Source organism: Molossus molossus, unplaced genomic scaffold (assembly GCF_014108415.1).
Source record: "Molossus molossus isolate mMolMol1 unplaced genomic scaffold, mMolMol1.p scaffold_m16_p_8, whole genome shotgun sequence".
Classification (NCBI taxonomy): domain Eukaryota; kingdom Metazoa; phylum Chordata; class Mammalia; order Chiroptera; family Molossidae; genus Molossus; species Molossus molossus.
This window is the reverse complement of record NW_023425402.1, coordinates 100,914,424-100,936,030: the sequence shown is the minus strand read 5'-3', so window position 1 is coordinate 100,936,030 and position 21,607 is coordinate 100,914,424. Positions and strand designations below refer to the sequence as shown.

The 21,607-nt window shown below is 42.8% G+C and overlaps 1 protein-coding gene across 2 annotated transcripts in view; it reads left to right on the top strand.

Moving 5' to 3' along the window:
* The window catches only part of SYNE1 (spectrin repeat containing nuclear envelope protein 1), a 409,429-nt gene that overhangs the window by 301,490 nt on the left and 86,332 nt on the right, over positions 1-21,607 (top strand). For both annotated transcript variants that reach the window (XM_036249356.1, XM_036249358.1), the window contains 12 exons: positions 1,845-1,946; positions 5,997-6,107; positions 7,707-7,907; positions 10,077-10,250; positions 11,004-11,135; positions 11,623-11,819; positions 12,996-13,128; positions 13,520-13,702; positions 14,690-14,839; positions 15,449-15,625; positions 16,054-16,209; positions 20,825-20,980. In XM_036249356.1, the coding sequence (XP_036105249.1) occupies positions 1,845-1,946; positions 5,997-6,107; positions 7,707-7,907; positions 10,077-10,250; positions 11,004-11,135; positions 11,623-11,819; positions 12,996-13,128; positions 13,520-13,702; positions 14,690-14,839; positions 15,449-15,625; positions 16,054-16,209; positions 20,825-20,980 (1,872 nt within the window). The remainder of the gene's footprint in view (positions 1-1,844; positions 1,947-5,996; positions 6,108-7,706; positions 7,908-10,076; positions 10,251-11,003; positions 11,136-11,622; positions 11,820-12,995; positions 13,129-13,519; positions 13,703-14,689; positions 14,840-15,448; positions 15,626-16,053; positions 16,210-20,824; positions 20,981-21,607) is intronic.

The window sequence follows — 21,607 nt, the reverse complement described above, 5'->3', positions numbered from 1 at the left end:
GAGAACACGTACTGATGAAATTCTCTTTGAATCACATTCTTTATTTTTCTTTTGCCAACAAGTTTCTACCTGTTGGTGGCCAGCTCATGAACAAAACCTGATAGTCTCAAATGTTTGTGTTCTGATTAAATTGAAAGAGTTCCAGTGTTAATGTAATTAAAGGTCAAATCACAGACCATTTTATTTTCCTTCACACCAAGCACAGGGGATGCTGCCGGTGCTCAGGAGTTATTGGAGTGGTACGCCTTCATTTTCCACTTAACATTTGAGTCTTAGCTTTTGCCAGGCTGCTGACATGATCCGATACCCAGCAGATGACCTGGGAGAGTGTGCAGATGTTACACAGGTGTATATATCTGCATGGCATCACAAGTTTTATCCACTCTTCTGTGTTTAAAGAATGTTACCCATAGACTTAACCCCAAGTAAATTTCCTAGACATTTTTATAGTTGGGTATTTTAAGTTATTTAAAAACAAAACAAAACAAACAAACAAACAAGAAACAAATTATTAAGTGAAGGAGGCAGCACAAATGATTTTAAAACTTGAAAGTTTCTGGGAACCTGTTTTTGCAAACAGCTAGAATCCTGCGTCTTTATGCTCTACGTGTAAGACCAGTGACTGCAAGAAAAAAATTGTAATGTCTGTTCTGTGTGTAATAGAGAAATACATTATCCATCCTGCTATGTCACAGTTGCTTTTTAGCCATGAATTTTGTGTGATGATGCTCCCACACAGACTTAAAGTTGGTTTTTCTCCTTGGTGTGATGGTCCTTCCCCTCGTGATAGTCGGAATTGTTGCATCTTGGTGATGTGTGCTCGTATCTGACTTGCTCCCAGTGAAGAGTCTGTGATGAATCAAACTTCACCTTGTGATGGGCAACCAGCCCATCATACATACATGTTTGCCGACCAATGAGAAATTTTCTAGTATTTGGGTGTGGGAGAGGGGGGATTGAACATTTTGTTATTCAAATTTTGTTCCAGTTCATTATTCCCTTTAGAATTGAATACCAACATTCTGATAGTTATCTCATTTTTTTAGAAATCTAACTCAAATACATTTTTTATTGATTGAAATTTGAGAGAGAGAGAGAGAGAAACATTGATTTGTTGTTCCACTTATTTATGCATTTATTGGTTGATTCTTGTATGTGCCTTGACTGGGATCAAACCCGCAACTTTGGCTACTGGAATGATGCTCTAACCAACTGAGCTACCTAGCCAGGGCATATTTGGATTTTTAAGTGAGTAATGTTTATGAACAAAAGGCTTGGCTAAGGCCTTTTGGCGTTTTCTCTTAATATGTCTTCGGTCATCATGGAAATAGTTATTTTCTAGACTTCTGGATGGCTTTTTATAAGCTTGTGAAAATTCTCTGTAAACAGAAAAAAGCAGGAAGTGAGGGAGAGAGAGGAGAGGAAAGAGGGAAAAAAGAATTATATTATTCTTAAGAACCACATTTTTTCCCCAAATTAAGATAACTTCAATAACTTTTACTAGATAGAAGTCATTAGTGGAATATTTCTGCTGGGATGTTGAAATGTGCACATTTACTTTAGACATACAAAAGATAAGCGTGACCAGTATTTCCTTTTTATTTGTATACTTTGTCTCCATGGGTATTGTGTTGGAAATAGTTTGTGTAACAAAGTCTTCAAAATTAGCATTTGGGTACACTGTTACAAGTTTCTTTTACCTTCCCATAGAGCAGTACGTTTTTCTCTGGACATAAAATCCCTACACCTGTATATTGTTTTTAAGAATGTGTTGCATTTACAACCATCTTGAATTCTCTGGTGCACCTGTTAAGCCTTCCTGTTCTTCCCCTTCCCGACCCTAGAATGACCTGAAGGTGCTGTTTACATCGCTGGCGGACAACAAATACGTCATCCTGCAGAACCTGGCCAACGTGTTCGAACGGCCCGTGGCGGAGCAAATAGAGGTATTGACAGTCGCCTCTTCCCAGAAGAGCACATGCCTAGAGTAGATCGGATTTACTGTGAAGTGTCCACAGTCCTGTGAAAGATGAACAGCTTACTGTGGCATTGTTGTTGGTCACATATGTTGTTTTCAAGAGCTGGATTTGAATAACTGGCCAGGTTACATTGACCCTCTCATTCACACCTGCACGGAGCTAGGAAATATGAGTTAGGAAAAGGTGTCGGTGACAGATGCTGACCTGAAGAAGCTTGTCCCCTAACAGTGAGGTTAGACATGAAGGTCAGTGACCTACGCCGAAGTCAAACTGCCCTGGCGGTGCTACAGAAGGAGCGCCGGACAGTCGCAAGAGGCCCGATTGCCTCCAGCAGGGGGGGTCAGGGAAGGCCCTGTAAAGGGACATTTGAGCTGGACTAGGAGTTTGGGAGGAAAGGGTCCTGGTGAAGGGGACAGCAAGAACAGAGGCATACCTGCTAGACAGTTCGAGCTCCGCAGGAGAAAAGCGCGTCATCCTTTGTAGCTGAACTTACAATGCATGACTGTGATTGAGGGGAAATAAGTTTGGATGAGAGAATCTGAAGCAACTTGTAGGGCCCGTGGCATGTCAGAGACTTGGGACTTTATCCTACAAATCATAGTTGTCTAAACTCTACTGCTGCACACCTGAGTGGCTAAAATAAGCACGTGCATACCGCAAACACATGAATATTTACTTATTGATCAATTGTAAGAAGGCATTATGTTGTAAAGCGTATGCAGAAACAGAAAGGAAAGTTGGAAAGGAATGTGGCTGAATATAAAGGAAATGCAGTGTTTCCTCCTCAGGGGTACACACTGTGGACACCTGTCCTCACCTCGGAAAACTCTCCGTGGAAACCACTGCGGGTGTCCGAGGGTCAGAATGAGTCTCGTGCCAGGCCCTGCTTCTGGAGGGTGGGCGTGCAGTGCCCGGGTCAAGAAGCAGGTTCCATCACCAGGCTCTGCTTAGGCAATGGTCGTGGAAACAGGGACAAGACAAGAAATGGGAAGGATGCCACTCAGAGTGTCTCCCGTTTCATTAGCTAAGTAATTACGAAAAATGTATGTTGTAATAAAGTTTTATAACCCAATTTCAGGAGATCTCTAAGGGTTCTATAGATAGACTGTAGATAATCACTTGGTATATTTCCCTCTCTATATATCTGTCTACCTACCTACTTGAGAAAGATCATCTAACATAGTTTGCAAAATTGCATGTGAATGTGTACTTCTCTTGACCATAATTTTACTTGCTTTTACAAGAGAACCCTTATATTCCCAAATTTTTCTATGTCATATTTTATTTTCTACTTGGAAGAAATCTGTTTTCAGTATACACACACACACACACACACACACACACACACATATATATATGCTTATAATGTACCTGATTCCAAAAAATAGATTTGAGCAGCCATAGTGATGCTTTGCTTTTGATTTCTAATGTGAAATATAGGATCACAAGTTACATTTTTTACTAATTACTAACCTATATAACTAGAGTAAATGTCCCAGTTAAAAGTAAATAACTAGGTTATTTTTTTTTTTGAGTAAGTGAAAAGCCACTTAAAAACGTACTAATTTCATCCCTCCCTCCTTGGGTTAAAAAGGTAATAATGGCAGAAGGCATGGGAATGATACCTCTGAATATATTCACATTTCGAGTTGTGACAGTCTGATCTGCCCCATTAGCCTGTTGCAAAGTGTCTTCTGGGATCTTCTTGTACTTCCATTCGGAGAATATCCTTCTTTTCCCCCTGTGCGGTGTCCTCCTCATCCGAGTCCTCAGTCTGCTTTCTGTTTTCTTGGTGCTAATCTCTGCTAGGAAAGGGTGCATGCTAGATATATTTTTTTAATATTTTGCATGTCCGAAAATGTTCTATGCTTACACTTAATTGACAGCTTGGCTCTTTATAGAATTCTTGGCTGGAAATACATTTCTTACAGTTTTGAGCTTCTGTTCCATTGCCTTCTAGTCCTGGTGTTAGCTTTAGGAATCTAAAACCATTCTAATTTTCCAAAGTCCCCAGTGATCGGAAACTTCACAATGACATGCGTGGGGGAGGGACTGTTTTGTCCACAGGCTTGGTGCTCAGTGGGCTCTTGCAGTTTGTCTGCTGCCCTCTTTCCATCCTGGAAAATTTTCTAATGATTTATTTCATATTTTTATTCCTTCATTTTATTTGTCTCTGTTTCTGGTAATTGGAGGTGAGGAGAAAGATGTTGGATATCCTGGTCCAGTTGTCCAATTTTCTTATCAAGAGACATTTCTCTCTTTGTCTTTTTGCTCTGCTTTCTGGGAGACTTTCTCAATTTCAACTCCAAACTTTTCTACTGAATGTGCATTTCTGCACTCATGTGTTTAATTTTCCCAGAGCTCAGGTTGGTTTCCTAGGTGATCCTTTTTTATAGTATCCTATTCTTTTTTTAGGAGATGCATTATCTTTCGTAATCTCTCTGGGTGTATTTTTGTTTTCATTGAAGTTTTATTTTTCTTGTATAAATGGGTTTCCATCCAGATTACTTTCGTTTGTTTGCTTATTTAGGTTTCTCTTTCATGTTGGAGGTTTCTTGCAGGAAGTCCTTTGCTATCTATTCAATTTAGGATCCAGGACTAAACAGCTAAGTGGCAACTCGATGGATGGATAAGGCTGGACAAGGTGGAGATTTACTGAAGGGTAGTCTGTGTGGGCTATTTATTGGAGAATCCTTGGGTCACTATTTTAGGTCTTTCTATTGGTCTTCACATCTTACCCCTCTCCTGTTTGGAGAGCAGAAGTCTGGCTGCAGTACTCCGGAAGACGTAAGGGCTCCTCGTCCAGCACCCGATGGGCATACACGTCATCCCCTTGTTTGCACTCAAGTGCTCAAACCCACAGCTGTGCCTGGTGCCCCTTCTCCAGAAAATCGACATTCCTCCTTCACCAGGGAAGGGAAGGGGCCGTGTGGAATGAGGACAGAGATCTGGGATTTAACCTCTCTTTAAGGAGCTCCTCCCCAACCTCCTTATTCAGTACCCATGTGACTTCACCGAGTACCAGAGGCTCCTGTTGCTGTAAATTTGGGGGTAAAAATCACCTGCTGGGTTTGGAGTCAGCTTTCGGAGAGGATCTTAGTGTAGCCTTCTGATTTCCAGCTTTCAAAATGTTGTCGGTATTGTCTTCTTTCCTTTCGCCCTGTTCTTGTGGATTTATGGTGGGAACACACACCACAAAACAAGCAAACACGTATTTGCTGTGGTGGTAGTGGGGGTTCAGGAAAGAAAATGGGGCACGTTTTTTCATCTGCCATCTGGAGTTTACGGTCTTTTCATTCTTCAAGGGCAGCTGAGGTTGCGTTTCTTCCCAAAGCCTACTCTTTCTGCTCCGGGGTTCACGGGCTCTCCCCCCTGAATGTGCCCTAACAGGGACTTGTGTCAGGTTTAGTACGGAATAGTTTTGCTGCCTGCCCTCTGTTTACTCCGGCTTTCTAGCCAGACTGTTAGCTCCCTGAAGGCCAGGATGAGACCTTGTTCTGCTTCTAGACCACACCCTGGGACAACAAGGCTTAGCACTGGCAGCCGCTGGCATTCTTGTTGACTGCCTGAATTTTCTGCTTCGCAGTAAGCTTTCCCTGACCACGCTGTCACATATTTTCAAAGATGCTCAACACTGCATTTCAGGAAACCAGAACATGATCTAGATGACCTCAGGCAGGTACCTCTTTCTACTGTCCTATACCGTGCTTCTTGTTTAGGTGTTGCTCTTCACAAATTTCTTTCCTTGTTTGAGGAAGCTATTGTTCTCCCAGCCCTGCATTCTCAGTCCCTCCTACCTCCTTACCGCTAAGAGAGCTGATCCGGAGCATCATAAAGGGCCTCCCTCTCTTTTCCACATCATAGGTGACCATGGTTTTTGGGTTGCATCGCAGTGAGTTGTGTTGGATGTATTGTTTTATGCGGACAGGAGAGGAATAAATAAGGAAACGGGATAGTCACACTTTCGGTGGGAAATTATTCACGGGAGGGTTGATGAAATACCGTACATGTCCCCAGGCAATACAGCAGGCTGAAGACGGGCTGAAGGAGTTGGATGCAGGCATCACCGGGTTGAAGCAGCGCGCGGACAAGCTGCAGACGGAGCCACCCGCCCTGCAGCAGCTGCAGGTACGCTTCCCGCCAGCAGCGTCAGGGGCGCGTCCCCACTACCAGCAAAGACCAGCCATCTTCTGTCCATGTGCTTGCTTTTTCTCTTGGACATGCATATCATTTAAGTTCTCATCGTTCTTCCAAGTAACTCTTAGGACATTTTCTGAAACGTTTACCATGTGTACTAGCATAAAAAATTGCATTCTCGTGCTTCTATGATTTTTCTTTTTTATGACATTTATTATTATTTCGATGGTTAAGCAGAGTGGAATAGCTTAGTTGTGGTATATTATTTTCCACTTTTGAAAATGTCCAAATTATCGGTCTAACCCAGAAAAGTTAGAAAAGGGAGATCTACTCTGTATTGTAATGTAAAGGAAAAATACTTAAGCTAATGTGTTTTTAAAGTGGTTTTTATCTGTTGTTCGAAACTAGAGATGATCTTTCATACATGTTTGAAGGGAAGAGAGACATTGTTTCAATTTCAGAGCAACAACAGAATGAAGCGAAGGTAGTGGCGAGCTCAGCAGGCTTTCTGACATCCCTGAGGAGGAGGGGACAGTTCTGCGTTACTTCGCTTTTCTAGATCTTACACTTGTGCAAGATCTGATATCAGGGTGGTCGGCAGATACTAGGCTACTAGTCCCGCAACATTCAGCCTTCGATAAGCAGCATGGCTAAATTACAGTGAGAAGAAAGCGTACATTAGTGACACGTTTTCTCCACACACCTAATGACAGCCTGCTGAGGAACTACTGGTATGAATCCAGTCCAGGGTCCCAAGTTCTTCCTTTTGAGAAGATACAATAGCTCTGATTTTTTAAAGAGCATTTGTATTTTGTGTCTCATTTCACTACCAACATTCCAGTGTCGTGAGCCCAGTGGCCCACGCGGTCCTTCTTAGACCGTTTTCCGACAGGGCCGAAATGTCAGGTGTACGCGTCACAGCTGTAAATAGGCATTAAAGTTGAACTTTTCCAGCTTGAACATTTTGGGCCAGTTAAACCTTAATATGGTACATTAATCAGGTCCATATGGCTCCAATAAATTTTGTGTTTGGTGTATCATCTTCTCCTGAAATGCCTTTCCAGTTAAAATATTTATTTACTTCACCACATTTGGCAAAAACATTGCCTTTTTAAGTCTTAAAGTCTTTCAGGTCACATTAAACTCCTTCGTTTCTCAAGCTCTTCATTTGAAGACTAGTTCCAAATCTGATTATTATTCAGCAAATGATAAAGATACTATATTCAATTACTCTAAAATGATACGAGTGTTGAGAGCATTTTCTGTGGCATTTCCCTTCCTCCCCGTGAACAGTTGTCAACATTGTAACCCCGCATCTGAAGTATTGACATTGCAAGGCAGTGGTCCAGTCTACTTCATGTATCATTTCTAGGCAACGTTTTTGCATATCCTTTGGAATGTTTAAAAAATATTAGTGTTTTTTTTTTAAAGAAGTTTTTGAAATGAGGATCTGAGAAGGGCAGGAGACAGATGCCCTATAGGCAGAGTGTCACCGTAGACAAGACCTGAAGGCACGTCCTTGGGTCACGGGTTTGGTGGAGCAGAGCCACACGTGACTAGAAGGTGAATATTGCTGTCTCTGTTTCCAAGGACATGTATGATGAGCTGATGCTCACCATTGGCTCTCGGCGGAGCGGACTGAACCTGAATCTAGCGCTCAAGAGTCAGTACGAGAGAGCCCTGCAGGACCTGGGCGACCTGCTGGAAACTGGACGGGAGAAGGTGGCCGGCGACCAGAAGATGATCGTGTCTTCCAGGGAGGAAATCCAGCAGCTCCTTGACAAACATAAGGTAGAGAGAGAGAGAACACATACTGTGAAAGCAATCTCACTTACTCCTCTATATTTGGTAAAACCCAGTATTTTCAGTATTTTGGGAGTTCTTACATATGTTCATCTTTACAATGGCCAACAGATGTATACTCAAGCCCACTGGCCTTCAGGAGCACAGAACAATTATAGAGGCTATGTTCTATAGTTTTCGATGTTAAAAAAGAATACTAGTCTTACCAACAATTTTAATTACCACTCCCTCATGAGTATCAGCCGGGCATTCTTTCCTCAGGAACTGCAATCAATGGGAAACACGGGAACCCTCTTCGAAGGAGCCCAGCTCCCTCCTTACCGCTGTTTTCCTCTGTGTCCCTCACGCCCCTTTGCTCATCTGGTGCTAGGTGTTCTCTGTGCCTTCCCTCGTCCTGGCCAAGGACTCCTTGTTCTGCTCTGGGACTGGGTTTCTGTCTCTTGCGTGTGGCACCCGGCTCTTCAGGCCCCTCGAGCACACGCTCCTCCAGGTGCTATAGGCCCAAGAGTTTCCTCCGGGGACAACAGGTCCTTTGCTACATGATCAGACTCGGTGGGCCGGCCATTGCTCCATCACTGTGTGCCATCCCAAGTTAAGTCCAACGCTCCTCCTTAGTGCAGGCCCGTTTCCCGCACACGCAGAGGTAACTCCTGCATTATGCACAATAATTACAGGAAGGTTATCTTCACCAGTCCAGAACCCCCAGCTCCCCCCAGACTCTGGGAATTTCAAACAGGGAAAGTAAAAATCCCATTGGCTTATAGATGGTTAACATTCTACCATCATGGAACTCTCTGGTGGCTTCTAAAAGTGGATTTTTTTTTTTTTTTGGTGGAGGGTGGTGGGAATTATACTTCTTGCTATTTTTCCCAGAAGTTTTTGTCCAAAACTTTGTGATTTATTAAAGCCTTATCATTTGGCTTTGAAAGCATTGCTTTAAAGTTCACAGCTGCTTCTTCTCAGATCTTTGACCCTAGTAATAAAATATGCTCCTGAGTTATTCCAGAGGAGACACGAGGATCGATGAATATAAATAACAGAGAAATAAAGTTCAGTCTCTGAGGAACTCGAAAAGGAGTAAGCTGCCTCCAGTAGACAGCCCTCTGGCCACGGGAAGTCCCTCCAAGGCTGTCAGGGGAGACGGGTTGTAAAAGGGACGTCAGTTTTCCATGAATGTTGAGCTCCGTGACGTCCAAGTTTTCTTCCAACTTTGAGATTCTATGATACAATCGTGGTTGGTGATTTAAAAATAATGGTCCTGGCTTCTCCTGCCCGGAGCCTCTTCTGCGGGAGGGCTAGCTCAGCAGTGACCTTGGCGAGGCACACAGATTGGATGGTCCAGTGTCCTCCTTGGTGCAGAGGGAAATAAATCTCCATGCCTCACAGAGTGGTCCTGAGGGGAACCGAGCCAGCCCATCAAGTGCTGCCAGTGTCCGCACGGAGTACACACCACACGTCACTCTCAGGTCCCAGGCCTTCAGTTCTACCCCCGGGGCTGGGAAAAAGGAACGAGATAAACCCTCTCTCTCTCCTCTCAGGCCTTTTACACAGAAGAAGTCACAATTCAAAACACACCGGTGGGACTGTGTGAGGCGTCCCGTTCTGTCGTGCGTGGGTACACTCCGAGCGCAGTGTACACGTGCAGTCCCACTCGGGGTGTGTCACGCTGCGCTCGGCGGGGGGTATCAAGCACAGCCAGTGCCCTGGGCGTTGAGGACAGGAAAGCCCGAGCCCACCACAGAGGAAGGAAAGTGTGAACGCATCGGGTGAGGTCCCAGTAAGCAGAGACTATAAACAGAGGCCGAGATGGGGGCTGGGAGCCAGTGTGTCCCAGGGACAAGGGCGGCCAGTGTGCGGGCGCAGTCAGTGCGAGGCTGTCAGGACAGGGAGCAAGTCCAGGCTACAGGCTGTAGGGCTCGAGAGCAGAGGACGCTGAGCAGCTGGTCACTGGGAAGGGCTCTGTCTAGGGCTGGGCGCCTGCAGAACAGCTTTGTGCAGGTGGGGACAGACAGGCCTGGCAGGAGGCTGGAGCCCCCGTCCCTGCTGGAGATGGGACCATGTCCACTGAGCACCGTCAGCTCGGGCGTTTGGAGCAATTTTTTTCATACGGCCGTATACGAACAAGTTGCTGACCTCTTTCTACCCGAAACGTTGCAGGAATACTTCCAGGGTCTGGAATCTCATATGATTCTGACTGAAACACTCTTCAGAAAGATCATCAGCTTTGCGGTCCCACGGGAAACTCAGTCCCACACGGAAGCGATGGCGCAGGCGTCGGCGGTCCTGAAGGGGGCGCACAAGAGGGGTGTGGAGCTGGAGTACGTTCTAGAGGTGAGGCAGTGCGGCCTCTTCCCTGGAGCCAGGACACCTTGGACAGTGTGTCCCTGAGGTTTGCCTCCTGTGACCTTGGAGCCATCCCCCCTCGACTCAGCATCACCTGTGTTTCCTGTTTGCGTTTGTGTCTCCTTCCCCGATTGTGACCCAGCTGCAGGCCATCTGACCACACTGGGCAGGAGGACGTGCAGGGTTCTGGCTGAAAAACTGCTCACCTTAGTGACCCCTGATTGAAACGAATTTCCTATTTCTTACATGTCTGTGTTTTTTTAAATTTGCAAATGTCATGTATTTAGTCCACCTCTTACCTGAAGTCAACCTGCCCATCCCTTCTAGTGAAATCATGTGGTCACGGTCACTGGGGTAAGGAGTGAAACCCTGTACAGCAGGTGCCTCCCGAGTCCCAGGTGTGCCGCGTACTTTATTCTGTTGGATCCTCCAAATGGACTACATGAGTGTTACTCTTCTCCTTTTTAAATGTTAAGCATGAGGTTCAGAGGAGTTGAGTATCTAGTCTGTGCCTGTTTGGTAACTCGTTCATGCCGCTGGTGCCCATTGACAACGCTTTTCAGGGGTCACCATCTGATTCCCAGCTTCAGAGACACCCCTTGCCTCCCACAGCAAACCCCCAGCACAGCCATCTCCAACATAACTTGAACGAGAATCTGTCAAGTGCATGCTTTTCATACGAGGAACAATGCGGCTCCTAGACGGAGGTTTACTGCTCATGTTCTGCCGTTGCCTTTCCAGACCTGGGCCCATCTGGATATGGACCAGCAGGAGCTCAGCAGACAGCTGGAGGTGGTGGAGAGTAACATCCCCAGCGTGGGGCTGGTGGAGGAGAGTGAGGGCAGGCTTGTCGACCGGATCACACTCTACCAGGTCAGCGTCCGTGGCTTCTCGGGGTGGGCGAGTTGCTGCCCTTCCTTTTGAAACTCTCCCACGGTTTGAACAGAACCAAATATTAAGCACTGTGACTTTTCCTTCAAGCTATTGACTGTGTTGAAAGTACATACACTTTGTGTTTGCTTTATAATAGAATAGAAGTTTTTTTTTTTTTCTTGTTTTTTTTTTTTAATGAGAACTTCCCTTGAAAACTCGGCTTCCACCCAGCATTTCCTGTGGTGTATGTTGCTGAAAGTATTATAGTTTGGTAGTTTTAAATGCACATAAAGTTGTTACCAAATAAAAGGACACCTATTCTTAGATATGCTAGGTGCAACATCAAGTTTATGGTGTTACTTGTTTGCACTTGGTTGAAGTTGGACTAAGGCCAATGGGAACACGATGGGCACCAGAGAAACTATAATTCTTAGAGGGGCAAATTGCATTATCCAAACTTCTGACCCAGGATTTTCGTTCTTTTCAGCATTTGAAATCCAGCCTTAATGAATACCAGCCCAAATTGTATCAGGTGTTAGACGACGGGAAACGACTTCTCATGTCCATTAGCTGCTCAGACCTGGAAAGCCAGCTGAGTCAGCTTGGAGAGCGCTGGCTGAATAACACCAACAAAGTGTCTAAGGAACTTCACAGGTTGGAAACAATATTGAAACACTGGACCAGGTAATACAATGACTGTTTTGCCTATTTTTAGATGAATATTGAAGAGTATTTATAGTGCTCGTGGGTACAGGACTTGGAAAAACATATGGTTCCTCTAAAAACATGTCACACAGTTTGGAAAATAAAGGCACACACAAGGCCCCTAGGTGGACTCTTGTATAATTGTATAAAGAAGTAACGAAAGTGGGCAGGGAGGCAGGTACCTCACCTTTGAGCTGTCCTCCTACATGACCAATGGATTGCACATGGGTGGTCAGAGTAAAACCTGAGAGAGAAAGAAGAGAAAGTGGTTTTGAGATGATGTTTCTCGAGGACAATGAGAATATTCGAGAAAAGTGGAGGGTTGATTTTACATAATGAAATACTGCATTTCTCTGCCATCTTTAGTCCTGAGAACTTTTAATAACAATAACCTAACACTGCCCAAATAGGCTTACCATGAAGGAACAGGAGAACCACGTTTTTTCCATTTTCAGCTTAGAGAAGGGAAAGCTGAAACTTGGAGAGACTAGCTTGTTTCAGACATAAATATTAAGAGAAAAGAATTTGAGAGTTTTAACCCAGGGCATTATTCTCCCAAACCTCTCAATGCCTTTTTAAGATTAGCAATAGGCCCTGGCCAGTTTGGCTCAGCAGTTAGAGCATTGGCCTGCGGTCCAGAGAGACCCGGGTTCTGTTCCCGCTAAGGGCGCGTACCTCGGTTGCAGTTTGTCCCCGGCTCTGGTTGGGTTGTGTGGGTGGCAGCCACTCGATGTGTCCCTTTCATGTAGATGTTTCTCTCTCTCTCTCTTCCTCTCTCTTCCCCCCACTCTGTCTGAACAAAAAAAAATGGGAAAATGTCCTTGGGTGAGGATTCAAAAAAAAGATTAGCATTGGTACACAGACAACAGCCAGGTGATGACCAGAGGGAAGGGGGTTGGGGGAGGTAGAAGAGGGTAAAGGGAGGCTGAGCGGTGACGGAAGGAGACTTGATCTGGGGTGGTGAACACAATACAATATACAGATGATGCATCATAGAATTGTACAGCTGATACCTGTATAATTTTATTAGCCAATGTCACCACAAAAAAATTCAATAAAAATTTTAAATACTAAAATGAGCATTGGTGACTGACGTGGGTTAGCAGAAAGTAGAGATTGGATGTTTACTTCATTGGCTCGTTAATATGCTTACAGATACCAAAGTGAGTCCGCGGCTCTAATTCACTGGTTACAGTCTGCCAAGGACAGGCTGGAGTTTTGGACCCAGCAATCCGTGACAGTCCCTCAAGAACTGGAGAGGGTCCGTGATCATCTGACTGCTTTCCTGGTAAGAATGTAAAGCACTCGATTCAAATTTACCATTTACAGTCCTATAGGTAAGGCCTGACCTACACTAGAAAAAAAGAAGTCAGCTGTCAATGGCTTCACTTAAAAAACAAAGTTCTAGATTATCTGTCCATGTGAACTATGTGTGTGGAATCATTATGCAAAATACTAGGGCTCCGAGTTGCCTCTTTCGGTAGTTTATAGGCGATGGCTTCATTGGTTGGGCTGTCATTCGGGTCAAGGACCTGCTCATTTTGTCTTTTCTCTGCCATGCTTAACATAACTCCCCTTCGAGATGTAAATAAAGGTTGTTTATGTCATAAATTGGTCTCTTTCCTTACATGAAAGGTCTGGCCCTTTAATCCTGACTTGAACTTTGCTACTTCTTTCAGGAGTTTTCCAAGGAAGTGGAGGCCAAATCTTCCCTGAAATCGTCTGTTCTGAGCACTGGAAATCAGCTCCTCCGATTAAAGAAGGTGGACACAGCCGCCCTGCGTTCGGAGCTGTCGCACATCGACAGCCAGTGGGCCGACCTGCTGACAAATATCCCGACCGTGCAGGAAAAGCTCCACCAGGTAGAGGGAGACTCTCTGGTTTAATTGGCAATAACTGATCGACGCAGTATTAAGTGGACAGTTACCTTAATCTGCGTTTGCTCATACATTTAACTCAGCTTTGTCTTGGACATCTTGTCTTTTCCATCTTTCGCTGTATTACATATTGAAGGTGAACCATGCACAAATGCCATGTCTTCCAAGGGCTCCTTTACTGTGTGTGTGTGTGTGTGTGTGTGTGTGTGTGTGTGTGTGTGTGTGAGAGAGAGTGTGTGTGTGTGTGTGTTAGAATCCCTGTCTGGCCCTGTTTAAATTCTTTGTTTTCTCGTGAGTAAAATGTGTATAGCTACACCTGCCTCATCACATGGGTAGTTATGGAGATTCAACAATAATAAATGTAAAAGACCAATAATCTTACCTACAATACAGCAATTGGCGTTCATTCAATACGTGAAGAGGAGTAAGAAAAGAGAAGTCAATACTTCTCTTTCCTGGAAATAGGCTCCTCTCCTCTGAACTCCCAGAGTCTATTTTAGTTAAAAACACAAGAAATTGGCTATGCTGTTAGGAATAAATATCTGAGTGCCAAAAGTCTAGAAAATGATAGTTGGTAGTGTGGTATTTTTCTTTCTTCTTTTAATCTTCTTGAGTCATAATACACGGAGATTTTACAAGCTAATTAATAAAATACATCTGTTGAATGTTTTGTAGTTAAGTTGTTTTTAAAGTCATAAAACTAGCTATAAAATAACAATAATATTTTCTTCTAGCTGGTGTTTCGATTAATTAGTTAATGTTTATACAATGTTTATAGTATTGAATATCAAGTGAACATAAGATGACCATTATTATTCCATGTTTAATTCCAAGCTTCTAATGAGGTTAAGACCCAAAGATGTCATTAGGAAGTATAAGCCCTCTTGGTATAAGAATTTACGTAGGGTTCTTAGGTTCACAGAAATTGTGTTCGTATTTTAACACTTGTGCCTCGTTCTCTTACTGTGGCAGCTCCAAATGGATAAGCTACCTTCTCGCCACGCCATTTCGGAAGTCATGACCTGGATTTCTCTCATGGAAAATGTCATTCAAAAGGATGAAGAGGGCATAAAAAATTCCATAGGCCACAAGGCAATTAATGAGTACCTTCAGAAATATAAGGTAACTGAACATTTTATTTTATTTTTAACTTTTCACATTTTAGAACTGTTTTATTTGAAGGAACTCAAGAACTTGAGTGATGGAAATTGGGTTGTGAAATGTGTTTCATACATACCAGACAGGTGTCTCATAGTAAGAAAATTGCCTCCTTCATTATAGGCATAGAAAAGTTGTCCGGATTAGGAATAATTTTGAATAAGATTTTGTGTCATTTTAAGAAATCGTAAAAAGCAAATACCATAATTTATAAATATTTTATACTGTAATTATACAATTTATCTAATTCTATATCCTCTGCCTAAAACATGTATATAGGTTTACATTCAACATAGCTATAAATCCAAATTTTTGTGTTTTTACACACGCAAATCTGTTATAAATCCTAAATTTTTCAGTTTAATTATGTTTAGTATATGCATATATATTTTATATATATCTGTTTCTGAAAATAAGGGGTTCTCCGCATACACACAGATTGTGCCATTTGGACTAAATCGGCGAAGCTATGATGTTAATCTTAAGGTTACTTAAGGCTTTCCAGCTCCCGGGAAAATATATGCCATGTCTATGTATGACCTTGCTTTCTTATTTCCTTCCTTCTCTTCTCAGGGTTTTAAGATAGACATGAACTGTAAACAGTTGACAGTGGATTTTGTGAACCAGTCCGTGCTACAGATCAGCGCGCAGGACGTGGAGAGCAAACGCAGCGACAAGACGGATTTCGCTGAGCAACTGGGAGCGATGAACAAAAGCTGGCAGATCCTGCAGGGTCGAGTCGCTGAGAAGGTGAGCCACGTGGCTCCAGGAACAGGGTCCCTCTGTGAAGAAAATTCTCTGTACGGGCAGTGTGCTCCGCTGGGCTCAGGCATGCTGCTGGCGAGAACGCGGCCGGCCGAAGGATGCATGGCCCTCACCGTTCTCTAGTTACTGCAGTTCTTCTGTCTTAGTCACGCTCCGCCCTTTGTGTATTTCACATCGCTTTAGGTTTTTAAAGAGGCCTTTTCATTTCTTTTGCCTTTGTCTCAAGTTCACGTAGGTTCTTTACCTGCTTACCGAAAATAGTCGTGGGTTCGCACTGTGTGTGTGCATTTTTGATCGTATACACAAAGGGCTGTGTTTTACGGATTCACAGTAAAATTCTCAGGAAATAGTGGCCTGCCAGTGATTTGAATTTAAAACACAATTGCAGATTTCTTTCCCTTATGTTTGTTCAGATTCAACTGTTGGAAGGCTTATTGGAATCTTGGGCAGAATATGAAAATAATGTGCGATGTATGAAAACTTGGTTTGAAACCCAGGAAAAGAGACTAAAAGAGCAGCATCGGATTGGAGACCAGGCTGCAGTTCAGAATGCAATGAAAGACTGTCAGGTAACTGGTCCAAGCGGTGGACATGCTCTAGTTCCCAATTTCATGGCGTGTTCCGAGGGACGGGCCATTCTTGAGAACTGAGAGTCACATACTGAAAGGAGTTGCATTTGGTTACAGATTTCTCTGATTATGTGAGTTTATAGAGATTTTTCTATTACATTTTCACCTCTTTTTATAAATTTCAAAGTGGAATTTTTAAACACACTGAGAAGTAGAGAATACTGCTAACCCCCATGGACTGATCATCAGATTTATTAATTATCAAGATTTTGATGTATTTGCCTGAATTACTTATTTTTTCTAAAAGATGTCATAGTTAATCCCAGATTTCATGTCATTTTCTTCCTGATACAATACGTGGCCCTAAAAATTGGACTTTTCTTATGTAACCATAATATTATCACCACAAAAGGTTTGACAATAATCCCTTAATATTTTTTAATGCTCAACCCATAACATTATCTCCTAAATCTTCTGTAAAATGTGTTTTTCCAGTTTATTTATTTCCATAAATATACAACAGTGTCCACATGCTACATATGTTTGTTAGTTCTCTTAAGTCTCTAATACTTTCTTAATATGAGTAACTTGTCACAGAAAGCATAGACTGGCCCCAGATTCAGGATTAACCTGTATATTTCCTTAAAATGTCATTTAACTTGCTCTTCTGTCTATACTTCCTACGAACGGGAGTTAGCACTAGAGGTTTGATTGGATTCTAAGGCTCTTCAAAGTGTCGATATTACCTTTGTGTCACATGCGTGCTCTGTTAGTGATAAGGATTTGGGGTGCAGGTGCAGTGGGCATACTCTAAATGTTCCCCCATTGACTTAGGAACACTGAATATTCCCTCAGGTATTTCATTTCGTTTTCTTGTTAATCCTCACCTGAGGATATTTTTCCAATAATTCTTAGATAGAGTAGAAGGGAGGGACAGGGAGAGGGAGAGAGAAACATCGGTGTGAGAGAGACACATTGATTGGTTGCCTCCATGTGATCCCAGCTGGGGCTGGGGATAGAACCTGCAACCCAGATGGAAATCGAACCCCAGACCCTTCAGTCCTCAGGCTGACGCTCTAACCAGTGAGCCAAACTGGACAGAGCTCCTCAGATACTCGTTTATGCAAAAGAAATGTGAGATGTTATAGTTAACCCTGTAATGATTGTTTTTAAAACTAATTCAATAATTTGCCATGTGTTACAGATTAGCTGTGACGCTTCTCTGTAGTGTTTCCGAAGAACAGTTGAAGGCTCAACTAGGAAGTAATTCTGCAAAAATGCTCCTTTCCCCACAGCTTGTTTGTATAGTCTAGACTCCAAAAAGAAAGGCCTTTGGTAATGAACTTCCTCCTAAGCAGCACTTTTTCTGTGGGGCACACGTAAAGTGAGGTACATGTGAGCTCTCAAGCAAAGCGTTTTGGTTCAGAAAAGGAACAACAGAAGCTTTTGTGCTGGGCTGACAAGCTAATGGATTGCAATTCTGAGGGTGCATAAAAATGCAAAGAAAACCATCATACTGAGCAATACTTTGAAATTTTAAAAAGCTTCACGTCAGAAGACTGGTGTGTAACAAGACCAAAAACAGACATCATTGCATTTTCAATTTTCCAGGGGGCCAGTAGCATTTCTAATTTAGGCCATCAATTCTAAATGTGCAAATAAGCTAGAATTTGAAATTTTTAGTTTGGAGGATGAGAAGTTATGCTCCTGATGAGCTCTTGAGTTAAAACCTTCTCATTACATTGAAAAATTAATTGACATGTTAACATGACTTTGTGATAAACTTTACTATTCAAAGACTGAAATAACACCTTAATATAACTTTTTTTTTCTTCTTCCCCTCCTACTTTTTTTTCTTTTCCACTACTTTTTTTTCCCTGCCATTTTCCATTTTGTGTCTTTTCATGTACATGTTTTCTATTTAGGAGAGAGAGACATTGCTATCTGGAAAATGTAGCAAATGCTTGGCAAGTTTTACTCCTTTTAGGCCCAAATGTTAGTCTCCCAGAGGGTCACATCAGGAAGGAAAGCTTGATGCCAAGGCTGGTTTGTAATTTCAAATGAAAAGTCATTTTTTGAAAGAACAGAACGAATGTAGCTCACACAGTTATTTGGGGGCATCACATGTAAATCACGATAACCTAACTGGCAGGGTGTGTGTGTGTGTGTGTGTGTGTGTGTGTCAGAGAGAGAGAGAGAGGGAGGGAGAGAGTTGTTTTACTCCTAACTGGCAGATTCTGTGTGGCAGTACCACAAACCTTGATCAAAATTTATTGTCATTTTTGGGAAATCATTCCTCTGGCCCAAAGCGCGGAATTCAAGCCAGCACACTTAAATCGGTGACTGGATTCAAGCTTTACTTGCTTTAAAAATCTTGAATATTTTTCCACTCTTTCAGAGGTGATTTATTAATTTAAATCAACATAGAAACTGATATTTATGAATTAACTCAGGTTAAGAATGATTTATTATAGCAAAAAATGTTAGGTTTGGCTTTTCCTTTCATTGATCAGAAACAGAATCATCTTTTAATTATTGTTGAAAGGAAAGGAAAACACCTTAATTTTGCACAAAATATATATTTCAGCTCTGTTTCCCTAGTGGGTTTTGCTTTGATGCCAATATAAATGTGCAGAGCATTTCAGAGATGTGTTTCTGAGCAATGGATCATGAATTCAGTATTGCTCACTGAAAAAAAGTTAACATCTATGGACAAATGAGGATAAATTTAAGTCTTGTGGTTGAATTTTAGAATCATATTAAATACATCTGAAGGCTTATTTATGGTTATTTAATGTTTTAGAGAGAGAGAAATATCTTTAAATGGTAAAGTTAGTAATATTTTCTATACTGCATAAAGGACCTGTCACACTAGTTAGTAACCACTATATTCATCCTCTGGTTAATTCGCTAAGCTGTCAAAATACTGGCAGAATTATAAAGTGGAAATTAAAGAACAGTATTAAAAACACACATGATCTCTTCTGGCTACTAAATGTATACATTTCTAATGAATATATCATGATAAAAATAGCTTCATGATAATCAAGGAGAGAAAAATAAATAGCACTACCCAACCCCAGTCTCGTTATCCGTGTGTGGATCATGAGAGGGAGGTGGAACTCTTTTTACAGAATTGAGACATTATCGAAATTTAAAGTATTTTGGAATTTTCTCCACTCTAACCTCCAAGGTCTACACATCTCCACACCGAGTTCTGGGGGTGTATTCTGAATGTGAGAACGTAGCCATGCCTCCACACACGGCTCCTCACCTCACCCCGACGTGGGGGGACATCCCCTCCGCAATCCGTCCAGTGCCCACTCCCGCTCTGGGCTTGGCTCAGTCAGCTCAGGAGGCGGATTCTGCGCCCACGTTCAGCCTCGCCAGCTCCGAGACCCGGGTTGCATCCCATGGTCTCCCACACGCTGGTTCGTGAAGTGGTGACAGCAGCCAGAGCTGCCTCCCTGAGCTCCCCAGATCTCCAAGTGGCCTTGAAATGCGAGACGATGACGTGTGCCTAAGTGTGAACGCCAGGCCTTTGGCTCATGTTCTCTTTTGAACATCTCACACTGACAGTTTTAAACGCTCATCCAAAGAAAATGAGGATTTGAGTCATGAAAAAAGCCTATAACTTTTAGAATCACAAGAATCAGACCATTTTAGATAGAAGTAAGGGATAATAGACATTCGGAAGAAACTGAGACGCGGTAGGTGTTTCTAAGTTACAGAAAGTGCCACAGCTTGATTATAGCAGAAATGTAACTAAATCTCAGGTACTGGGTCATAGAATATCATTCTGTCGCATTTTATCCTATGGGCTGGGATAGGTAATTGTTCCAGCACCAAGATACATGAATTTAAGAATATGATCATGTTGCCAGTTCCTACTACTTCATTTCTCTAACTTCTTTAAAAAGAATTTACATGGTGTCATTTCCTTATCTATTAGGTAATCAAATTTTACTTTTTAAAGTCATATTAATTAATCATTTAATAAAAAGACTATTTAAATATATATAAATATATAAAAATAATATATATAAATTTATATATATAAATATATATATATTTGTGTGTGGTACGTGCCCCTAGCAGGAACTGAACCCAGGACTCTCTGGTCCACAGGCCAACCCTCAACTGCTGAGCCAAACTGGCCAGGGCTATTTCAATGATTTAAATGTAGGAAGAGGTTTTACTCTGGAGACCCTGTCCTGAAAATGATAAGCTTTTTGGGTTAGTAAGAGATTTATAGGATAGCCCTGGCCGGTTTGGCTCAGTGGTTAGAGCGTCGGCCTGCGGTCCGGAGAGACCCGGGTTCGGTTCCCGCTAAGGGCATGTACCTCAGTTGCAGTTTGTCCCCGGCCCTGGTTGGTCGTGCGGGTGGCAGCCACTCGATGTGTCCCTTTCACATCGATGTTTCTCTCTCTCTATTCCTCTCTCTCCCTCCCACTCTATCTGAACAAAAAGTGAAAAAATGTCCTCAGGTGAGGATAAAAAAAATTATAAAATATTAAAAAAAAAGAGATTTATAGGATATAAGACTAATAATGGTTCAATTTCAGTGCATCATAATAAGACTATTTAAAGTGACTATTTGTTTTTAATCTTTCAGGATCTAGAAGATTTGATTAAAGCCAAAGAAAAAGACGTGGAAAAAATTGAACAAAGCGGACTCACTTTGATTCAGAACAAGAAGGAAGACGTCGCTGCTGCTGTCACGGGTACACTGCAGGAGCTCAACCAGACCTGGGCAAACTTGGACCACATGGTAAGGCTGCCGTGAGAGCCGGCTCCAAGACCACGCTTGCCATTTCGTGCTCACGGCATGCGTCCTGGTTCTCCTACAGTAACTGAGTAAATAATTATGCATCTGTACATCAACTCTTGGTGCCCAAGTTCACTTTATTAACCTTTTTTTAAGTCTAGCTTCGGATGTTTTCTATAATGAACGTGCAACCATCTCATTCATTTCCATGTCCATAGGTACCATCGAGGCACACGCGTATCTCAAATGTGTCCTCAGCCAGGACTTCTCTCCTAAAATCTAGACGGAGACAGAGACAGAGACGGGGGTTGAGAGAGAACTCCAACTTGTAGACATTCCTGTTGCATGATCAGGAGCCATCTCAGGCTCTAAACCACATCTGAACCGCCTCCTGGTCCCCCACAAACCTGCTCTTCTCGCCAGCCATCCCCTTTAATGACATCCCCTTTAATGACAACTCCACCCTTCCCGTCGTTCAGCAGAAAACCGCGGAGTCGTTCTTCACTCTTCTCCTTCTCTCATGCCCCACATCCCGTCCATCAGCAAGTGTGTCAGTCACATTGTCAGAATAGCTCGAGTCCAAGCTCTGCGGTTGACACCCAGGTCTGTGTCACCGGGACCACTCACCTT